General features: G+C 49.7%; 1 protein-coding gene and 1 long non-coding RNA gene across 2 annotated transcripts in view; one reads left to right on the top strand and one right to left on the bottom strand.

Annotated features, from left to right (window-relative positions):
- Window positions 1-21,735, top strand: part of LOC144784503 (uncharacterized) — a 318,124-nt gene that overhangs the window by 18,036 nt on the left and 278,353 nt on the right. The gene's annotated exons all lie outside the window — the stretch shown is intronic.
- On the bottom strand, window positions 5,418-6,419 carry LOC144785261 (uncharacterized). The gene has a single exon (XM_078664263.1). The coding sequence runs from the start codon at window positions 6,417-6,419 to the stop codon at window positions 5,418-5,420; it is 1,002 nt and encodes a 333-aa protein (XP_078520389.1).

The following is a 21,735-nucleotide window of genomic DNA, read 5'->3' as shown; positions in this document are numbered from 1 at the left end:
AAACTGGCTTTTTCGCGAGCCATTGGAGCTGTTCAAAATTTGGCCAATAAGCTGGGAGGTCGACCCGTGCCAGTGTTAGTGGACATATATAAATCTAAATGTGTGTCCACAGTTACATATGGTGCAGGTATATGGGGGATAACGGAAACTCACAATATACAGCTCTGTGAGAACGCATTCCTCCGCTATTTATTAGCCGTTCCAGGGTCCACTTCTACTTATGTGTGCCACAAAGAGCTAGGTCTGTATTACATCTCAGACCTTATCAAAGTTAATCCCATTTTATTATGGCGTAGGGTATGGCCTACTGATGAGACAGGTCTTAACAGAGATATAATTATGGACTGTCTCAACCTGAATGGGCTCTTAAGAATCCCCTGGATTATGTACGTAAAGAAATTTCTAAACAATATTGGATACCCTGAATATTTTGATTCCCCGAGTTGTTTAGCGACTGTCTCAAGGAAGAAGTTGAAAGAAACCTGTCTTCACTTCTTAGAGAATAAACGTTGGCTGGCAGAGAAAAGCAAGATCTCAGTCATGGAGAATCAACTGATTCTCCAAGGACAGGGTATTCAGCCATACTTGATTCAGATGCAAAGTTGTTACTCTCGCATGCTACTCACATGATTTAGGGGGGGGGGGGACCTTTTTTAGACTGATCACGTTTCCTGAAGCAAATTCCTGGTCTAAAAATTTTATATTGTGCCCCTGTGACGATACTTCTGTATAATCCATGCTACATTGTATACTGTTTTGTAAATTCTATACCTTGCAGAGGAAAAGATTTTTAATACCTATGTTGAGAAAGTGGGGATTGAGACAATGTAGATTAGCGTTTTTGAGATTACAAATGTTGGAAGATGAATTGACCATGTATTTAGTGTCATCGTTCCTAAAAACTATAATTAGATACAGGACATCAATGAACTGACCTAATACCATCCTCCAAAACATTGTAAATCTTTTTTAATGTATTTCATCTCTATTTCTTATTGTACTCATATGAATAACGATGAAAATGTTTGTTAACTGACTCCCTATTTGTGCTTTTATGATTTTTATAATCAAAATCGAATAAAGCTGTTTTTGATTGATTGATTGATTGACTGCATTGTAATGGATGTTTCCCCACCCCCAGCGGTGAGCAAACAAATCCTTTCACTGGTATCTCATCAAATGGGCCAGCCACTCTCCCCAGCCTCAGCTCGTTGGCAATTTTTGCCGCCGCTATCTCTTTGTTGGACCTTACAGATAGCTGATTGCGGCAATGTGGATCCCCTAAATACCCAGGTTCTGGAATCCTAAAACCCTCCCTGAAACCTTCCAGCAGGATCTGTGCAGAGTTTGGGCAGCTGCACTAATTTAGCCATGGGATCAAAGCACTTGTCTCTTTATTGGGGAGGGCGCCTTGTTGAAAATGACACTCTCATTCCTGCTTCTTATTCCCTATGTCCTTTGATTTTTTTAAAACATTTGGACTCAGGATGTGAAGCGTGACTGCAAAAACGACAGGTGTGTCTAAATTTGCATGAGCCCAGTGATCTGGTGCAGGTTCGCCTGTTAAAATCCCAGCATGCCCCTTCCCCCCTCCGGAGTCAACCAGGGGGCCTGACTGAAAGGATTGCCCTCTCGTGCTGTCCTGGCTCACGGTTTTCATGTGTCGCAACCACATGATGACGTTAATTTGATCCCATGTGAGGCCAAGGTCAATTGCTTTTGCCCTACTGAATTCTTTATCATACTCTTTCCATCCCCCACCCTGTATTTATAGGACTCGGATCCCCCAGCATAGCCCCCCCCCCCCCCCAAGGTACCCGGAAACCCACAAGTAAATCAACCATAGAGATTTGCGTGGGTTTAAAACGGCCATGTTTAATACAAACATCACATAAACATGACAAAGGAAATTTACATGCATAATTAGCAATTCACAACAAACTTTTAATATTGACCTTCAAGATTCGAATCCCCCAGCACTAAGGGCTGACATCTCCTATGCTGAGCCTCCTACGCAAGGTGCAACCCACCTGCGCCCTTGAGTGGTGGGCCCCACCTCTGATCCTTGTCCGCCATTTCCGGGGCCCACCCCCCGGCCACCAGGCTGCCCAGGAACCCAGGAGGCTCGTAACCTGTCACCCTAGCCTCCCCAGCCGGTGGCCACCTTTTCCCAGCGGAGAGCTTACCGTCTCCCCCCTCAGTGCTGGCCTAGGGAGTACGCAAGGCGGACTCCAATCCATTCTGTAAGTCAATGTCACTGTTCGCAGGTCTCTTTACCGCCGCAAGGGTGACCCAGGCCCTCAGGTCTGTCACCCTCCCCACCTGCGTTCTGCATGAAAGACCATAGTCCCCTGATCCATGTATCCGTGCCCAAGTCCGACAAATGTACTCCATCGTGATGATACATTGCCTCTCCTGAGATCATTCTGTGAGGGATCAGACACAAGCAGCCCTTCACTGAGCACAACTTGGCCAATTCTCTGTTGAGCCGCCTAACTGAAACGTTCAAAGATCTAGCCTGCACTCCGGGGCCCCAGGTCCTGCGTGGTATCATGCATGACCAGGCAATTCTGGCCAAAGGAAAGATTCGCCCTAACCAAGCAAACTCCGTCAACAGTGCTTCCTTGACCGCCAGGCATCCCCGGTCCACCATGTCATTCCCTCCCAAGTGGATGATGAGCCAATACGGGGACCTCTGCCTCTCCTGATCTCTTATCTCCTCCACGAGCTGCTGCAGGTGCCGAATTCGCAAGCCCCCGACGCCCCGCCACAGAAATTCCGTCCCACTTAAGCCCGCCGGCTTCTCGCCGCTGCTGTAACCGCACCGTAGCGTGCCGCACGAACGAGTGCCCCAGTACCCACACCACCTTTGCGGGCATTCTACTGGATAGGAGAGAAATGGAAAAGTCAAACCCAATCATTGGCAAATTATCAGCATTCAGTCACAACAGCTCGGGCCTTATGTACCTCTTGAAACAATCAGAGGACCAGCGCCCGACCCCTTTCACCGCGTTGGATGTCAAGCCCGCCCCTGCTGCTAAGGTCGCGGCCCCAATCCTGAATGAGTGTGATGATTACCCAGAAGCCCCTAATCCTAGCTACGCTAGAGCCAACCCAAACACCGCCTTGAATTGGTATTGGGAAAGACAGTCACCTTGTTCACGTATGAGCAAGGCCAGGTCCCCCCCCCCGCTGGGCACAGTGCCAAGTACGCTCGCATATGGGTGACTGGACAGGCAATAATGCCGGGCACCGGGCTTAACTTTACTGTATCCCCCTTACCCCCCTGGTCGGTTTTGGTCCTTCTCAGAGTCACTTCCAAGCCCCCCGGGGATATTCTGGTGTCCCTGAATTGTAAACCCCTCCCCTGATCAGACCTAGATGACCCTACGATTTCGCACAGCCGGAAGGCTCCATAGAAGGCCAATGTAAACACCGCCCCAAATGCTCTCGAAGTGTGAACTGCAAATCGTGGGAAGGGATACTAAAATGTTAGATAGGGTTGCAATATCCAAAGGCCACCGGCAATCACGTCTGGGCCCCTCCAGTTTGGCCCATCCCGGCAAGGCCTTCCTTACCACAAAAGAGGCGCTTGGGTCGCACTCCCCCGCTAGTCTAGCAAAGAAATCTATTGCCGTCAAGTGGGCCCTAGCATAAGACACTGCCCTACCCTGATCCCTCTGGCCTTGCAGAAAACCATATATCGCTTCAGGAGAAAACAATTTGGGAATACCAGCCTCCTGCACGAATAACCTGTAAGAATTGAAATTCTGTTGGTACGATCTCCTAGTGCGATCGCTCAGTGAGGCACCTACCAGCCCCACTAGTGCGGGGCTCCAATCGTCCACAGTGATTTAGGGAACCCTGTAATCTGCTCCTCTGCTTGCGGGTGGTATCTCCGGAAGTCCTGTAACTTGGAACGAGACAGAGCATCAGCAGCGTGATTGTCAACCCCAGGTATGTGTGCAGCCTTGAACTTTAAATTCAGCCTCAAGCATTCCAACACCAAATGCTTCAACAATCTCAAAACATGTCTGCAAGTAGCCCCTTGCCTGTTGATGGCCTCCACTACTGCCATGTTGTCAGACCAGAACACCACTGACCTATTCCTGAAGCGGTCTGCTCACACTGATACTGCCACTACAATTGGGAAGAGTTCCCAGAAAGCTATATTCTTCGTTAAGCCAACCTCATGCCACTCCAATGGCCACTCCGCCCGCACCAGGCAGGTACCAGAATGGCGCCAAAGCCGATGCTGCCGGCCGAGTCCGTAAACAGGCCCAGTTCTGCACTAGACACTTGGGGGGCAGGCCACACTACTTTCCCATTGAAGTCGCTCAGGAACCTGCGCCACACCTTGAGGTCCTCCCTAACCTCGGCCCTAAGGCACACGCGATGGTGTTTCTGAGTCAGCCCGACCATCGCCCTGGCAATTGACCTAGAAAAAGGGCACCCCATGGGGATGATCCTAAGAGCAACGTTGAGCTGTCCCAATAGTACCTGTAGCTGATGCAGAGTGACTTTAGGTCCTGCCAGCGCTGCGTTAATAGCCCGGGAAAAAGCCTAAACCTTGTCATGTGGTAGTCTACACTCCCCCGCCAGAGTGTCAATCTCAATGCCTAAAAAGGACATGCATGTATCTGGGCCCACTGTCTTGCCTGGTGCCAGGGGCACTCTAAACTCCTGAAACATGGCCACTAGGTTCCCTAAGGCCTGTGCGCAAGCCTCTGAGGCGGCCGGACCCATAACCATGAAGTCATCCAAATAGTGCACCACCTCCCTGTAACCAGTCCTGTGTGTATACACCCATTGCAGCATGGAACTGAAAGTCTCAAAGTACTTGCAAGAAACTGCACACCCCATTGGCATACACATGTCGTAGTAGAATTGGTGGTTCAGCTGAAAACCCAACAGATGGTAATCCTCGGGGTGTACTGGTAACAGGCGAAAAGCTTATTCAATTTCTGTCTTAGCCATGATAGCCCTGAGTCCTAAATCCCTTAACTTCTGTAGGGCGGCATCAAAAGAAGAGTAAGTCACTGAACACACAGAAGGATCAATAGCGTCATTTATTGACGCCCCCCCTGGGTGCTGAGAGGTTGTGGATCATCCTAAACTGTCCTGGTTCTTTCTTAGGTACCACCCCAAAAAGAGAACATACATATATTTCCAATGGGGGGCCTGGGAAAGGGCCTGCAACCCGGCCCAAAGCCCGCTCCTTCTCTACTTTTTTTGCCACTACCGTGGGGTGCATGCGCGCTGAAAGCAGATCATTACATTGAGTGACTGGAGACACGCCCTGATCCGGGATGCGAAACCCCTCTGAAAAACCTTGATAGAGTACCTTGGCTGCCGCCCTATATGGATACTGATTGAGCCAAAAAATCAGTTTCCCAATGTCCACAGGTGTGGGCAGCTTAAGGCTGCGGGGGCTTTTTCTCCCTGCCTCCAGCCCCCCCCTCCTTGGATTTCTTGATGCATTTAAACTCTGGGTGAGAGGAGTGGCCACAGAAAGAACAGGCGTGCCTAAATCTGCACTGCCCCGTGGGCCAGGTGCACACCTTTTTATTGAATGCCCAGCACGTTCCTTTCTTTTTCCCTGGCCCCCCTTGTGATGTCCGAAAGGGCTGCTTGGTGTGATGCTCCCTGCTGTTAACACTCTCCAACCATACATTAATTTCCACTTGATCCCACCCTATGCTTGGGTTTGCGACCTTCGCCCTACGGAAATCCCTATCATAGTCCAACCATGCGGTTCCGCCATGTGTGGCATGTGCCTTCAGGATTTTATTTGTATAAAACACCAATGATATCGCCAACTCAGGCCTCTTTTCCAGCATCACTGTTGTAAATACATGACAACCAAATAACCAATTTGTTATGGACTCCTCCACCCTTGGCTTTCTATCCCTGAAGGACCCCTCTTTCCCTTCCTTCTCTTTGTACTCAACATCCCTCCTCTTGGGTCTGATTAGCGCGAATATGTCTACATATTCCCCCTTCCAGATTTTTTCCTTCATCTCTATGGGAACATGTGTAGCTAATATCCCTGGCTGAGACAACACATTACCATGAACTCCCCCTACCATAGTAACTCCTTCAGCTCCCTTGGTTGCAGCCTCACCTATCTTACCTCCTGTAGGTGCTGCAGCAACCGATGGCGCGGGGGAATTCAGTCCTGACGCCAAAGTGGCGGTGCCACGGGTTTCCACCAAGAGGGCTAACTGCTTTTGAATCTCGCTTAGCGCGCCCTGCTCTGCTGACCTCGGGGGAACCCAACGGGCCGCTGCTACACTACTGGGATTGGGGCTAACCGTTGGAGCCACCAGCTGACCCACCAGGGTGGCCACTGATGCCAAAATGCTTGCTGTCGGATCCTGTGTACCCCCTGCCTGAACCTTGGCTTGTTGTTGGGGCATGGGGGCCACCGTTATTGGTATCACCCCTGCTGGTGTAGACCCAGGCCTCCCCCCCACTGTATTCGTACTGCTTTGTTCTACAGGGGTCTGCGCTGGCGCTAATGCCCTCAGGGCTTCCCTAATCTCAGCTAGGACTGACCCCACTGGATCAACCGGTGCGCTCTCCACATGCTCTGCCCGTGGTGCAGGGGGAGGGGAGGCCGCTACTTCTTGGGGTGGAGGGAGGACGGGACCTATTGGACTCTCGCCCACTACTCCTGGCTCTCTCGCAGCCTGAGCTCTGTCTTTCTTGCGGTTGGCCACCCCCTCTCCTTGCCTTGCACCCTAGGCTTCCTCACCAATGGGGGAAGGCTGCTCTAGGTGGTACTCCCTCCCTGCGTGGGCGATTCCCTATGCCCCCCGGCGCTGGCTCATCCTGGGCTGGGGGTCTCCTCATCGCTACTCTCCTTATTATTATTGCCCAGCTTAGCTAGTACCAATTTAAGGAGCTGGGCAATCTCAGGATCTTTATTCTTGCGTTTGTGGCTCATCTTCCTAGCCGGCATGCTCCCCTGCTCCCCTAGCTCTCCTAGCGATGTACTTGATGGCCCCACCTATCGCTCTACAAATCTGCCGCACTATATTGCCCCCGCGTGTTAGAGGATGCACGAGGAAATACTGCCCTATCTTTACCAAGCCCTACGCGCCAGCTGATTGTGACATGAGGGACCTCCAGATTCGAATCTCGTGATCTGTAGTACAATGCCCTCCCTTTGAACTATATCTTCAGCTGTTCAGGCTGTTCAGGGGCTCGCTATTGTGCTGCCTTACTCGGCAAATCCCAACACATGCGCCTCGCACCAAAGGAGCGTATTGTGTAAGGCAAACCACAGTATGCGCGCTGTGTGGAGCGTATATATAGGTCACCAGCCCTTCTGATTCAACCAAGGTGCCGCCTGTTGCTCCAAAATACTGCCCCCAACTCCCCGATCTCTCGCTGCAATCGTTGCCCGCTCTCGGTCCTTCCCGGCCCCTCCACGTCGCCCGGAAAGAGAACCGTACACCCGGAGGCCCCGCCTGCAGCCACAGAGGACCAGGACAACCCCGGCACAGCCGCCCGTGCTGCACCACCCCTCCCTACGGCTGCACACAGACCCCCCCAAGCACATGCGCCCCCTTACCTGACGAGCTGGACGGACATTGCCTCAGCGCCGCTCCTCTCATTGTCCCCACGCTCCTCGGACTCGGCTGCGCTGGCTCGACGCACGCAGACCGCCTCCTCGAACTCGACGAAGCATGGGACCAAGAGTTTAGTTAAAACTAAACTAAGGGAAGGGGGGGACGCGCTTCGAGCGAGCTCAGCCGGTCCGGTGTAGAAGGGGGACAAAGAGACCGGGGCCACAGCAACCAGCACCTAAATAGGCCCCGGTCTCCGCCCCCTCCCACACCGGAAGTGCGTGAGAGCCTCACCCGGAAGTACTTGGGCGGCCGGGGGCCTCCAGGGCGATCCGACCGCCCAATGACTGCGGAGGGTAGGGGCGGGTGCCGGGGGGCCGGGCCCTAGGATCGCACTCCCTTAGCGTCGTGCTTGGCATAATGCGCACAAGCTATTCTATTTTGATAGCATGCCATCAGTGCACCTAAACAAGTGAAACATTCAGCCATTATTGCTTGGTAGTTAGAGAACCCTTTTATTCAGTTAACCATAACAATAGTTGCCTCAATCTTTTTCTTGTGAGACCAACTGGTCCACTCCCTGGGATGCACCCACTCTTTACTCTTCTTCGCCTCTTCCATATCCGCGTTATCCAGTAACAAAGCAAACATATAAACATACTCCCATTTCCATATTTTTTCTCTCACCTTTTGTGAGATATGCCTACCCAGCTGTTCCCTAAAAGATCGCAATTCACCCAAAACCTAAACTTGGTAACACTTGTGCCATACCTGTTGCTGTGAAATGCGCAAAATATAATGAAGCTCGCCCTTAGGACGCAGCCCCCCGGGAACCCAGCCACGCCCCCTTTGTGGGCCTCATCGATGGACTGGGCGGGACTGCAGCAGGAATCACTTCCAGGGCAACGTCGTGCCGTCACTTCCGGCGGTAGTCGGCAACAACGAGGGGGAGGAGTGGGCGTGGGCCTATTTAGGGCAATTTGCCCTGGTCCTCGCCCTCTCTTCCTTACGGCACCAGCCCCGGTATGCAGGGGTCTCCGTGAATCTGGAGTCTGGTGGGCATCGCCCGGCTCGAGCATGGTGCTGTGCTAGGTGGAGGCTCCATCTGGTGGCTGGCGGATCCGTTTTGTCGTGCTTGTTTACCAGGAGAAGAGACGGTATTGTTGTGTTTCACGTGTGTCACGTGACCGGGTTGTGTTGGGTATTTGGGTATTTATTGAGAGCGGGGGATACCCCCCCTTTTGTGGTAGTTTGAATGAGCAAGATGGGCGGTTTGCTTAATTGTTGTCCATCCCGGCGGAACAGGTCTGTGGAAAGCTCCGACAAGGTAGGACGTTTTTATCACTCTTGGTCACTCGTAGGAAAGCAGCCTTTGCGGGGGAGGTGCCTCAGTGGGAGCATCTCCGGAGGTAGTGGCTGGGGGCACCTCTCGGGTACTCGGTGTGTGCCGTTGACACTGGCTTATTTGTTGAAGAGCTGTAGATGGGCACAGAGAACAGATATGTTTTAGATGAATTTCTTTTAGGTAAACGCATGCTGAGTGTTCAGCAGAGCGCCCACGTTACTGCTCGGGAACTCCCGCCTATCTATTTGGGAGGAGAAAGTTAAGATATTTTGAGGAGCAGGGGCATCTTTCAATACATATTTTACGAAGAACTGCGTAGAAATCCAAGGCGTCCGTCTTTGTTGTGAACTGTTTTTCCACGTGCTGGTTATGCAGCGATTTCGTTAGAACCGTTATTCTGCACATATTAAGCATTGTCCCATTCTAGCGCAACATGTCCATAGCTTTTTCCCCAAGAGGATTTTGATGTATAATTTAAATTTCGCACATTATAGAGCCCTGTTCTCGATATCTCTTGAAACATGCGTACTTTTGGGCCTGTGTTCATGCGTACTTTTGGGCCTGTGGCCAGCAGCTGCGCCTAGAAGCCTTAGGGACCATGTGGCAGTTGAGTTCGGCGGGCCAATGTTGCAGGTGAATAGGTCGCATCCGGGGTGGCACCATCGGGCTCGAGTGTGGGAAATACCGTGTGATGTCTTATTTGTATGCTGTCCTGCACTGTTCGAAAATAGGATGGAATTTTGGCAAAGCAAGAACAGGCTGCTTGAAAGTAGATACATGGTGTGCACAAGGGAGGATGAGCTGGAAAAGGGTACGATTGTAGAAAGGTATCCGGAAGTCGAATGCGAATGGCGATTATGTCCGGAAATGAGCACTGCGTCCTAGAGATATTGGATGGCCTTTGTTTGCGAGCTGTCCAATCTGGCTGCGTGAACAGAGATACTCACGTGGGTCCCTGGTCTAAGTATAGGTCAGTCACTCAAATGAGGAGGGCGGGACATTTGCGCCTAGGGGTAAGACAGAGGCCAGCTTGGACAGGTAGTGTATACCTGAGTGAACATGCATACATAGCGCTTATTTGGTGTTTTGTTAGCTGTGGTCGCAGCACTGCTTCCCACTTTGGGGAAGGCGGGAGTGGATTCAGTAGTCTGTGACACTATGGAGCCGGGTGCGGGCTTCAGAGAGAGCAGTCAGCATTGGGAGTCGACAATGGAGTTGTTTTGTGCGGGCTCATTGGGTTAATGCATTGGTTGCTGACATGTAAGGACACCTGCAGCTCAGTAGTTGGTAGCTAACAGACTCACTCATTTTTTCAGTGCTTCCATTCTTCTAGTGAATAGAGAATGAATGCCATCTACAGGGACAGTTGTTCCTCTATATGAAGGCAAGCCTTGTTTAGATGAAAATACTGTGTTTGTGGGAGGAACGGGGGTGACGAACCTCGACTGCCCGCTTGTAGTGGATGGATTATGCTTGTATCCCAATTTTACAAAGGGGTCCAAGATATTGAGGACTCCAATCTGGGTGGAACTAGGACATGGACAGGCACTTCCATCGCACTGTCAGGATAGGAGGTAGCGGCTTGATTGCGTTCCAGTTTGTGGGTTAAGGCCTTGTGTACTCACGCTTGTTGGTCCAACGGGCTGGTAGTGTTGTTACGTTGCCCCCTACTCTATCAGGGGACTTGTCAAAGTATTTCGGCACAGGGGGGTCAGCGGTGGGTTTTTCAGGGAGGGTATCACCTGCGTTGCGGGTTGGAGACTCTGGGTTGGAGACTCTGAGTTGGTGACTCTGAGTGGTTGGCCCAAAAAAGTTACCTCGAGGGGGGGCACGCTAAGATTTGTATCGAGCGTTGGCGCACTTTGTGTGAGCAGAGGTAGTGGACCCACCAGGTTTGCAAAGGTGAGGGGTGCCACATAGCTAGCTGGGTTGCGGCCTACAGGGAGGGATGTATAGTGTTGGTGAGATATTCAGGGCTCTCACATTCACATAAGTAATACTAGTATAGTGATCCCCTAGAGGCAACTTCCTTGTTGCCACTTTGAAGTCCACCTCTGTTGGTGAGTGTGGGGCCCTACATACAGTAAAAAGGGGTGCTCTATGCGTTAGTTTTCAGGGAGGGCGGTGCCACCAGAGTGCGGGGCGTCTAGGGCACAAGTAGAGAGGGGAGCAATATGGACACAGGATGTCCCAGTGGGAGTCGAGTGTATCAAAAGGCATGGGCTGCAGGAACCTTAGATGTGGGAGGACAGAATAGACAGCAAGGACTAATTAGGCTTCATGATAATCCACACTCCGGGGATTGACGTGGGACGGTTTGGTGATGTATGGGGTTCCTACAAAACAGACGTTAAGGCGGCCTGCCCAACTGCATGGTGGATTGTTGCAGGCAGCGGAGCAACCTCTTTTCCCTACTGGGTAGTAAAGGCAATGAGAGTGAGCTGAAGGGACAGCGCGATTGGGGCAAGGTATCATTACTGAATACGCACTAGGTTGCGAGGTGGGCATGTGGGGGAGCGGAGATAGCTTATTCCGCCATTCTTCATTGCGGGGTCCTATCCACATAGGCGGCATTTCCCCTCTGGGTTGAGCGCTCCAGTGCTTGGGGTGCTATATGGATCTGACGCATGCATGCAGATTAGCATGGAACAGGATATGTCCCTGCCTTAGGGGGTTTCAGAGGCATTCTTGTCCTGGAGAAAGCCATGCGTGCCAGTGGGGGCTCATCTAAGCAGGGTTTAACCCCCCCCTTTTTCAGTTAGCCTGATCTTGTCTGTTTCTGGTAATTTTGTGCCCACCCTGTCATAAGATAGAGTTTTCTGGGTATGGTAGTTTGGCACTTAACTCAGCTTACTTCAGGCTCAGTCTGGGCAGGGATTGATGGCTTGAAGGAATGTCCCGTGGCTGGGCTAGAAATCTTCTCTTTAGTATAAAACGGCACTGGTTAGACTCACAGGTGACCCGTTCTTCATATGGTTTTGAGTCTCTAGGGCAGCCAATAAGGCAGATTTTGCGGATGCTGCATTTCAATCAGCTTACTACCAAATGAGGCCCGTTAGTGATTCATGACTCAGGGTAGTTTCACAGTGCCAGGCCAGAAATCCTCCTGGTAAATGATTGATTTCCCTTGTTTAGCGTGATGCAAAAAACAGCGCATGGGGTTGGAAACCTGCCCCTGAATGTGACCAGGCATAAAAAATTGATTATGTCCCTATATAACTCAACTGGTGCTCATGTGCAGTGCGTGTATACCTTAAGGTCGAGTTTGAGCTATATAAAACTTAGGAAGCAAACGTTTGGGCAAAGGGGGCTTTTCAGCACACCTTCGTTTATAATGCATCACTATTTTCTGTGTCGCTCAGGTCCCTGCCAGGTGACTCATCTGCAAAATGATGAAGGCTGTTGGGAAATCTCGGACTGGGCCACACGAATCATGCATTATTGGTTCATCGTCCTGTTCTATTTCAAACTGACAGTACCAGAACTCGTCAACGGGAGTCTGCAGTTCCTGCTCAATGGGTTTTGAGGTGGACAGACTCACTCCCTAGGGGAGGTTATGACCTGAGCGTACTAGGCTGGGAACCGTAGTGGCTGGTGGATGATCAGGGGGAGTACATGCCCTCGATTATCAGGTGCAGACTTGTGCATAGTTAGTGCATATCGCGTGCTGGATTATTTCCCGCAGCTGGGTGATCAGAGTAGTGGGTCCCTCTAATCCGATGTGGAGTCTCAATTTGCGCAACAAGCCGGACATTTCACCAGATAAGATGGAGTTGGTATGTTTGCCAAGAGCGAGTTAGATACTGGGTCGCTTGGGAATTCAAACAGCTGTCAGAAGACGTCATGTGGGACTTCTGTCCCCTGAGTTGGTTTATCTTGCTTTACATAGGTCAACGGGCCTCGAGGGAGCTCAGTGTGTGTTTGCCAATGTTGGGATAGGTTTATTCCAATATAGCATGGTTTCATGGCGCCAGGAGTGAATTAAGAGCCAGCACTAAAGCCAGATGCCCGGTTAAATTTCAGCCAAGTGATAGGAAGGCTGGTATGGCCCAGTGTTGCCCTGGGTAAGAGGCCTGCTTGTTGATTCAGCCACAAATTGGGGCATGGGGATCATGGGGTTCACTACAAAAGGGGCCACAGGTATAGGATCCAGAAGGAAGAAACCGGGCACTTGAATCCAACATGGCTTAGAGCCTGAGGATTGGTGGGAACTTAGTGGTTCAGGGGTTGCCACTTGGTGGGGAGGGTGAAGGGTGGTCTGCCCTGGTCCCCCTTGTGGCTGTAAGGAGGCCACATAAATTGCCTTTACATTGGTTTTTTTTATTTATTTTTTATTGATTCAGTTCAAAGCCATATATAGAAAAATAAACATATGGAGTGATTATATCATATCAAAATCAAAATCAGGATACCAGTATACCAAATTTGTGATATACATATTCAACATAAATAAATAAACATATAAGCAGTAAAAGCGATATTAACATCAGATAAATACGATCTAAACAGCAGATTATCTTATTTGACAACAGGAATAGTAATCACTAGTAATCCAGATAGTCTATCAGAGCCTGCCATATTTTGTACCCTCTTCGCATTTTCGTAATTGATTTAATCCAATATAGATTAAATTCAAAATGAAAAATATTGTAAAACTTTGCTCGCCACATTTCATATGTAGGTGCTTCAGGCTTTAACCACATTGATGATATACAGAGGCGAGCTACAGCCATAGCCATGAATATAATATATCTATTTTCTTGATAACCTAAAAACAACTCATTATCATTTGATAAACCAAAAATAATCATCTCTCTTGAAATTTTTACATCGCGTTTTGTAATATGTGCTAAAAAAGTTTCTATGGATACAAAAAAATGTTTTAGTATAGGGCAGTCTGAAAAAATATGTATAATATCTGCCAAATCACATTGACACCTATAACATTTCCCATTATTTGCATTACTCCATTTTAACATTTTAAATGGTGTATGATAAGGATTAAATAAAGTTTTATAATGCTGTGAATATAAATTGGCAGATAAAATAATTTTATCAGCTATACATATTGATTCTTGAAAGGGTACTACAGATGTGCCTAGTCTCATACACCATTTTGATTCCTGCTGCTCCATATCATCCTGCTGTAAATTTAACAGATAGTTGTATATAATCCCTATGCGTGTTGGTTTTTTAAGTATTTCAATAAATTCGTTATGACAGAGTGGTACAATATTTGGATGTTTAGAAATAAAATTATGTATTTGCAGATACTTGAAGACGTCATGCTGAAAGAGACTATATTCATCTTTTAGCTCCTGAAATGAAGCAAATGTACCATTTTTAACCATATCACTGATAGCTGTTATGCCTTTTTCCCGCCATATACCCATAATAAGATCCCTGAATATTAACGGAAGCAATTCTATAGAATTACAAGGGGTATAAAAATTAATACGTCCCAATGAAATGAGCTTCCGTATAGATCGCTATCCTTTAAAGGCGGACATTATAAGTTTGAATCTAGTTCTTTTATAGTAACTAGGTTCTAAGAACCGAAGTAACATTTGCCGAGATTGTGGGCCAAGTAAAAGAGAAAAAATATCTGGGCTTTCAAATGTGGGTGGAGTTCCACCTATTGCAAAATATTTAATATTTTGCATAAGACATGCCAGATAATATAATGCAAAATTCGGGACTCCCCAACCCCCACTTAAGATTGGTAATGTCATATATTTAGATGCTCTCCGCGCAGATTTCCCACCCCATAAAAATCGATCAGTTATAGATTGTAATTTCCTCAATTGTAATGCAGATATCTCCAATGGTATTGCTCAAAAATAATATAAGACTTTCGGTAAAATAGTCATTTTTAAGACACTACGTCTCCCAACCAATGATAAGTGTAAACATTCGATTTCCTCTAATTGACTTCTAACTGATAGCAGTATATCTGACCAATTCGCCATAATTAACTGTTGAGGTAACAGTCTAATTTTAATGCCCAAGTATTTGGCCTCTGGAGTAACCCGGCTGTCATTAGTAAATGATCCTGCTGAGCATATAACCTGTGTTTTCTGAATATTAAGTTTGTACCCTGACACATTGCCAAATTCAAGAGTCAGATTTTCTATTTCAGTTAATGCAGATTCCGGATCAGATGTTATTACTGCAATATCGTCAGCGTAAGCTAACACCCGTATATTGCCTCCAGGCAAAAGCATGGGTTGTATATATTGGGATGACGTCAATGTCTTTAGCAGTGGTTCTATATACATAGCAAATAGGAAAGGTGAGCAGGGGCACCCCTGCCGTGTGCCCCGCGTAATATTAACTGCCATTGACTCTTGCCCCGAAATACATATCTTGGCCCTTGGATGTCTATACATAATTTGTAGAGCACATTGTTAAGGGGAGTCCTCCTACATACTCCCTAGGCCAGCACTGAGGGGGAGAGACGGTAAGCTCACCCCAGAGAGAATGGAGATACCGGCTGGGGGCAAGGACGCCAGTTTACAAACTAGGGCATGGGGCATCCGCTCCTGGTTATTCCCTACGAGCCCCGATGGGCAGCCTGGAGGTGGAGGACAAGGACCAGATGGCAGGGGCTTACCTCTCAAGGACGCAGGTGGGTTGCGCCATGCGTGGTTCTCAGTTAGTTGGGGGACGCGAGCCAGAAGGCCCCTTAGTGCTGGAGCAATAGACAATATTCTTCGTGTATATAAATTGAGTTCTGTCCGACTTGCTGATGGATTATAATACTGCCAATTTAAATGTAAATATTGCTTAGCAATTTAATTTGATAAATCCATATTGTATTAAATTGTATGATGCATATATTGTCATGTTTGTGAGATGCCTTCCTGCCCCTCCACTCTGCTCCGTAAATCCGCTAAGGACTGACTTCCCCATATCATCAATCCCCTGCATCATGGCCTCCATGAATTCCTCCATACGCGAGCGCTTTTCACCTCTCGGTGCTCTTGTGCCATATTGCACAAGTCGTGCCTCCACAGACACACAATCTATGGACACTGACCCAAAACTTCCACTATTTACGCTAAGCAATCAAATCTCAACAACCACAGGCCCCAATACTAAGCACCTAACCTTTTTCTGCCACTAGCACCATTCGGTAAAGTACTGTTTGCGACTGGGCTCCCACAACCCTAATTAAACAGATTGACTCCCCCACTCCGTGGGACTCAATAAACAGGCTGTATTATGGCTTAATAACCAACTCCCCCACTCCATCCACAACAGGCGGTACCAAAGAGGATAACAAGAAACACACCACCTCTTCCCTCACCTCAAACAGTATACAGATCGGTGTGCACCTCAGCCTGCTGCCGGAGCCACCACCGCAAAACCAATAATGCGGGGCCGGCGAGTATTACTCAGCCAGCGTGGCTCCCAGCATGCCATGAGACCGCACCGGTAAATGCAGATGCTGATTACAACTGCCCGATTGCTTTCCTCTCCCGCATTACCACCTGCTGGATAAAGAAACAAGAGAAGAAGAAAAAAGAAAAAACACGGGGACTCTGTTGGTCAGGTCAACGGCCTTGCGGACAGAAACGGCTGTGGGGCGGCGAAGTAAAAGTCCGTCCCGCCGCTCCACAGCCCCTTTTGTCCCCCAAGTGGATAAACTGGCCGTATCCGGCTTTGCGATTCTCCCCTGCCCTGGAAGCACTCGAGTGCTTCCGGGGACAACCCACGTGATGCCCGATCAGAGTCAGGGCGAGAGGCTGGCCTGCGTCACCATGTGCATGACCACAGCCCTGCCCCTCCGTTGCTTAGGGGACCGTCACAACCGCCATAGGAGCGGTGTACCCGAGTCCCGGTTGGCGCCTTGACAAATGAGCTGTTCTAAACAATTTACCAACATTCCGGTTCAACCGGTTTACTCACTAGATGAGTACCCTGACTGACTCACCATCTCTCCAATTCATCCTCTGGACAATGTTCCAAGGCGCCACCAGGAACTCATCCACACTGTCAATATGGTGGTTGTGCTGGTCCCCGGGACGCTTCCTCAGAAGGGGTTGGGGCCAGCGCTGGATGACGCGCTCGGCGCACTCCTCCCGCTCGCACACATTGCCTGCCTGGCCATGCCCCGGAAGCATTCTAAGCACTTCCAGGGCAAACGACTGTCCCGGATCTTGCCGGGACCTGTTCTTCCAGTTTCTGGAGGCAAAGACTCAATAAAAAGAGCAGCAGAGCAGTGGGAAAGTCTTTTCCTCGCCGCTCCGCTCCAGAAGACAGCACCTCGCCAGCTCCACACACTGGAGGACTTCAGGAAGCCTCAGTTTCTCTTTTCTTTTGTCTTCTTTTCTACCGGTTGCCTAGGATAACAGAGACCAACTGGGGTACATTGGAGGCAGTTTGGAGAGTGTTTTTTCAGCTGAGGGAAAGCAGGCCGCTAGGGACACTTGTTTTTGCACCCCTGGTAGATCTGCCTTCCACCGCAGCCTGGAGCCACTCCAGTTAGAGTACATACTCACCCGACATACTGGATTAGCTGGTGGGAGTGGCTCTGGCTGTGGGGGTGCTTGTGGCAGACCAGGGGCTTGCTCATCCAGCAGGGAGGTAAGGGTTTGGGGATTGTCTCAGACCACACTGAAGTAGGGATGGCTGTGATTTTGGCTGCTTACAGGACCAGTTTAGCAACTGGGTTAGGCTTTGTGTTTTTGAGGTTTGGCACATGTTACCTAGACTGTAGTTCATGCTAGTCTAGGGCTGTGGTTTTTGTCTGTTAAAGGAGCCAGTTGAGCAAATGAGACAGGAGGTGTGTTTTGAGGTTTGGCCCACGTTACCCAGATTTGTAGTTCATACTAGTCGGTGGGCATTTATTTGAGGAGGATTCATTATAGCTATGGCACCCAAGGCAAAGAGGGGGCAGGTCCCAACTAGAATGGAGGAGTGGATGGCAACTATGATGCGCACAATGAACGATTTGGGTCAGAACGTGGCAGAGCTACGCAGGAGAGTGGATGGGCAAGAAGAGCATGAGGACAGGCCCAGGTGGCTTTCCCTCCGGAACCCAGAGATCCAAGCCCAAATGTGGGGGTGGGGGTTTGGCCCCAGCAGATTTGCCTAACCCAACATTTCCAGTACCTTCAGTCCCTGCAATCCCAGTACCTGTAGTCCCAGCGGAGGGGGGTGGGGGGGGGGGGCTTGGGCAGCCAGAGGAGGTTAATGGAACACTGCCAGGGGGAATGACTGCACCGGCAGGCACAGGAGGCCCAAGTCAGCCCATCGCGCCAGGGGGGTCCTCTTTTAGAGGGGGGCCCGTCCCAGCCAGTGGTACCCCCCTGCGGTACTCCTAGTTTGGTTCCATGTCAACATGATTTAGTGGCAAATCTAGTTGCAGTGCTCCCGTAGCAAGCCAAGGCGGGGACAGTAATTCCTTCTGCAGGCAGTGGGTCCCTGTTAGCTGAAGGGTATGCAGTGGAGAGGGCAAGGAGTTTGGTAGCACAAGTTGAGAGGGCTAAACAGGTGGTGCCACAGCTGGTTGAGTCGGCCAGCGTGGCAGGGCAAAAGAGCACAGGGAGCGACAAGAGTGGCCCAGAGCCCCCTAAAATGGCCACAGCTGCAGGAACTGAACATGCAAAGATGCAAGCAGGCCCATCTGCAGGTACGGTCCAGTTGTTACCAAGTTTAGGGGTGATGTGCACAGCCAGAGAGCGTCTGGGGAGGCACATCGCACAGGAAGTAAAAGAGCAAATTTGGAAAGAGGAATATGTCAACAAGTTTTCTTTGTTAGTTGCCAAGGAGGAGAAGGAGGAGGCCAAAAAGATACGGGAATGGGCTCACCCAAGGGACTGGGGTAATTGGCCTACTAGGAAAAAGATTGAGGAAACCTTAATTAACTGGATAAAGCCGTTTTCAAATTTCCAGGGGGTAATGGTAGAGAAATTCCCAGGGCTGGGAGCGGAATTGGTGTGCTACCAGAATACGATTACATGTGCACATGATGAGTATGGGGGAATGTGTTGGAAGGAATATGACAAGGAATTTAGAAGGGCGAAGGCCTCTGACCTGACACTTACATGGGATCAAATTGATGTAATTCTGTGGTTAAGGCACATGAAAAGTAAAAGCCTGGTAGCACCAAAAGGGCAGTCCTTTCGGACAGGTGCACCCCATAGCCGGGGAGGGGGAGGCAAGAAGGGAGCGTGTTGGAACTTCAACAAAAGGACATGCACTAGGCCCAATGGTTCATGTAAATTCAGACATGCCTGCTCTTTCTGTGGCTTATCCTCCCACCCAGAATCCAAATGCTTCAAGAAATTAAAAGACAAGGGAGGTAAAATATAGGAATGAGGGTTTGTTACTTATTAAGGCACACTCACCCATGATCACAATGGTTTTGACTCCCTGGCTAAATAAAGACTGCTGCCCAAACACAGCCCTGATTTTGTTGGAAGGTTTCAGGGATGGTTTTAGGATTCCTGCTCCTGGCTATGCTGGGGTATCTTACTGCCGCAATCAGCAGTCAGTGAGGGAGAACATGCCGGTGGCAAGAGATAAAGTATTGAAGTAACTGAGTTTGGGTAAGCTGGCTGGTCCTTTTGATTCAATACCTGTGGATGATTTTGTCTGCTCAGCACTGGGGGTGGTTCCCAAAAAGGATCCAGGGGAGTTCCGCCTGATCCATAACCTATCTGCGCCCAGGGGTCAGTCACTGAATGACACTTTTGATGGGGCCCTGTGCACCGTGAGATACACATCATTAGATCAGGCAATTGCAATGCTGCAGTCACTTTGGAAAAGCGCGAAATATAATGAATCGTGCCATTAGGATTCGGCTCCCCGGGAACCGGGTCACGCCCCCCCTTTACCTCTGTGGACCTCACCGATGGACGGGATGTGACTGAAGCAGTAATCACTTACGGGCAACTTTGTGACGTCACTTCCGGCCGGTGCCGGCAACAACGAGGGGGAGGAGTGGGCATGGGCCTTTTTAGGGCAACTTGCCCTGGTCCTTGCCCTCTTTTCCTTACGGCGCCGGCCCCGGAATGCAGGGGTCTCCATGAATCTCCCACCCACCCGTCCCTAAAGGTAGAGATTTGGGAGGTGTTGGATGTGGACTAGAGAGTGGCAGTAAGGAGGCCACATAAATTGCCTTTACATTGTTAAGGGGAGTCCTCCTGCATACTCCCTAGGCCAGAACTGAGGGGGAGAGACGGTAAGTCCACCCCAGAGAGAATGGAGACACCGGCTGGGGGCAAGGGCTCCAGGTTACTAAATAGGGCATGGGGCATCCGCCCCTGGTTGGTTGTACGGCTTTACAACGCGTGCTTTTACACCGCGTGCCGTTACAACGCGTTTTTTTCAACGCAAGTCGTTACCACGACTTGCGTTGGAGGGGTGCGGACTTAGGAATTTTTTAATTTACTATTCTAACACCAGCCTACGTACAGTAGGGAAGGTGTTGGATAGTAAATAAAAAAATTCCTTGTCCTGCAGTGCCCTCCAGCGCAAGTCGTGGTAACGACTTGCGTTGAAACAACCGCGTTGTAACGGCACGCGGTGTAACAGCCGCGTCGTAAAGGCTGTTCCCCCCCTGGTTATTCCCTACGAGCCCCGATGGGCAGCCTGGTGGTGGAGGGGTGGGCCCCTCAGGTGGCGGACAAGGACCAGATGGCAGGGGCTCACCTCTCAAGGATGTAGGTGGGTTGCGCCTTGCGTGGTTCTCAGTTGGTTGGGGGACGCAAGCCAGAAGGCCCCTTAGTGCTGGAGCAATAGACAACATTCTTCGTGTATATAAATTGAGTTCTGTCCGACTTGCTAATGCATTATGATGTTATGGTCAATTTACATGTAAATATTGCTTAGCGATTGAATTGTATGATGTATATATTGTCATGTTTGTGTGATAGTTTGTAATAAACATGGCCTCTTTTACCCACAGCTCTGGTCGTCAAGTATTGATTTGTGGGTTTGGATGGGGGGGGGGGGGGCGGGAGCCAACCTGGGGGGTCGGGTCCTAGGCCCAGGCACTTTGCTAGCAAAATCAGACATAGAATTTGCTTTCCATCTACTACCAGTCCATCCACAGGATTTCCACCTTTTAGGGTTCCAGCTAGTGGAGAAGTTCTACATGTGAAAGTGCATGCCAATGGGGTGCTCTGTCTCTTGCTCATATTTTGATAAATTCGGCTCTTTTCTGTAGTGGGTTTTCAGGCAGGTGACCGGGCACCACTGGGTATTGCGCTACCTAGATGATTTCTTGTTGTTGGGGGTGCCACAGGAGTGTGGCAGGGCTTTAGAAGCATTCTGCACACTCATGAGGGATCTTGGGGTCCCCCTGGCACAAGGAAAGATGGTAGGGCCGGCCACACAAATTGAGTTCATGGGCTTAGAATTGGATTCTGTTGAAGGTGTGTCACGCTTGCCATTGAGTAAGGTAGAACGTTTCAAGCTAGCACTAGCAGACTGTTAGCGCAAAGAAAAAGTCACTTTGCATCAACTAAAGAAGGCAGTGGGTATGCTGAATTTTGCTTTAAGAATCATCCCTATAACCCGCCCCTTTTCACGTTCCATCGCACAGGCAATGTCAGGGCTGAAAGAAAGGCATCACCACAATCTGTTGTCCATCGAGGTTAAGTAGGATATGTGGATTTGGATGGCATTCCAGCATGACTTCAATGGCGCAGTGGTGTGGCCCAGCCCAGCCAGGTCCAGTCCTGAAGTTGGCCTCATGACAGATGCTGCAGGGAGTGAGGGGTTTGGAGCCATTCTGGGTTCTCAATGGGCGGCACAACATTGGCCCGCTTGATGGATTTGTGGAAAAGTAAATTTTGTCATGTT

Source organism: Lissotriton helveticus, chromosome 10 (assembly GCF_964261635.1).
Source record: "Lissotriton helveticus chromosome 10, aLisHel1.1, whole genome shotgun sequence".
NCBI classification, from domain to species: Eukaryota; Metazoa; Chordata; class Amphibia; order Caudata; family Salamandridae; genus Lissotriton; species Lissotriton helveticus.
The sequence above is the reverse complement of the archived record's forward strand: the minus strand, read 5'-3'. Positions and strand labels throughout refer to the sequence as shown.

What these genes read in the sequence shown, in the direction of transcription:
- LOC144785261 (XM_078664263.1), bottom strand. Translation starts at nt 6,419, where the DNA reads ATGCCCCAACAACAAGCCAAGGTTCAGGCAGGGGGTACACAGGATCCG.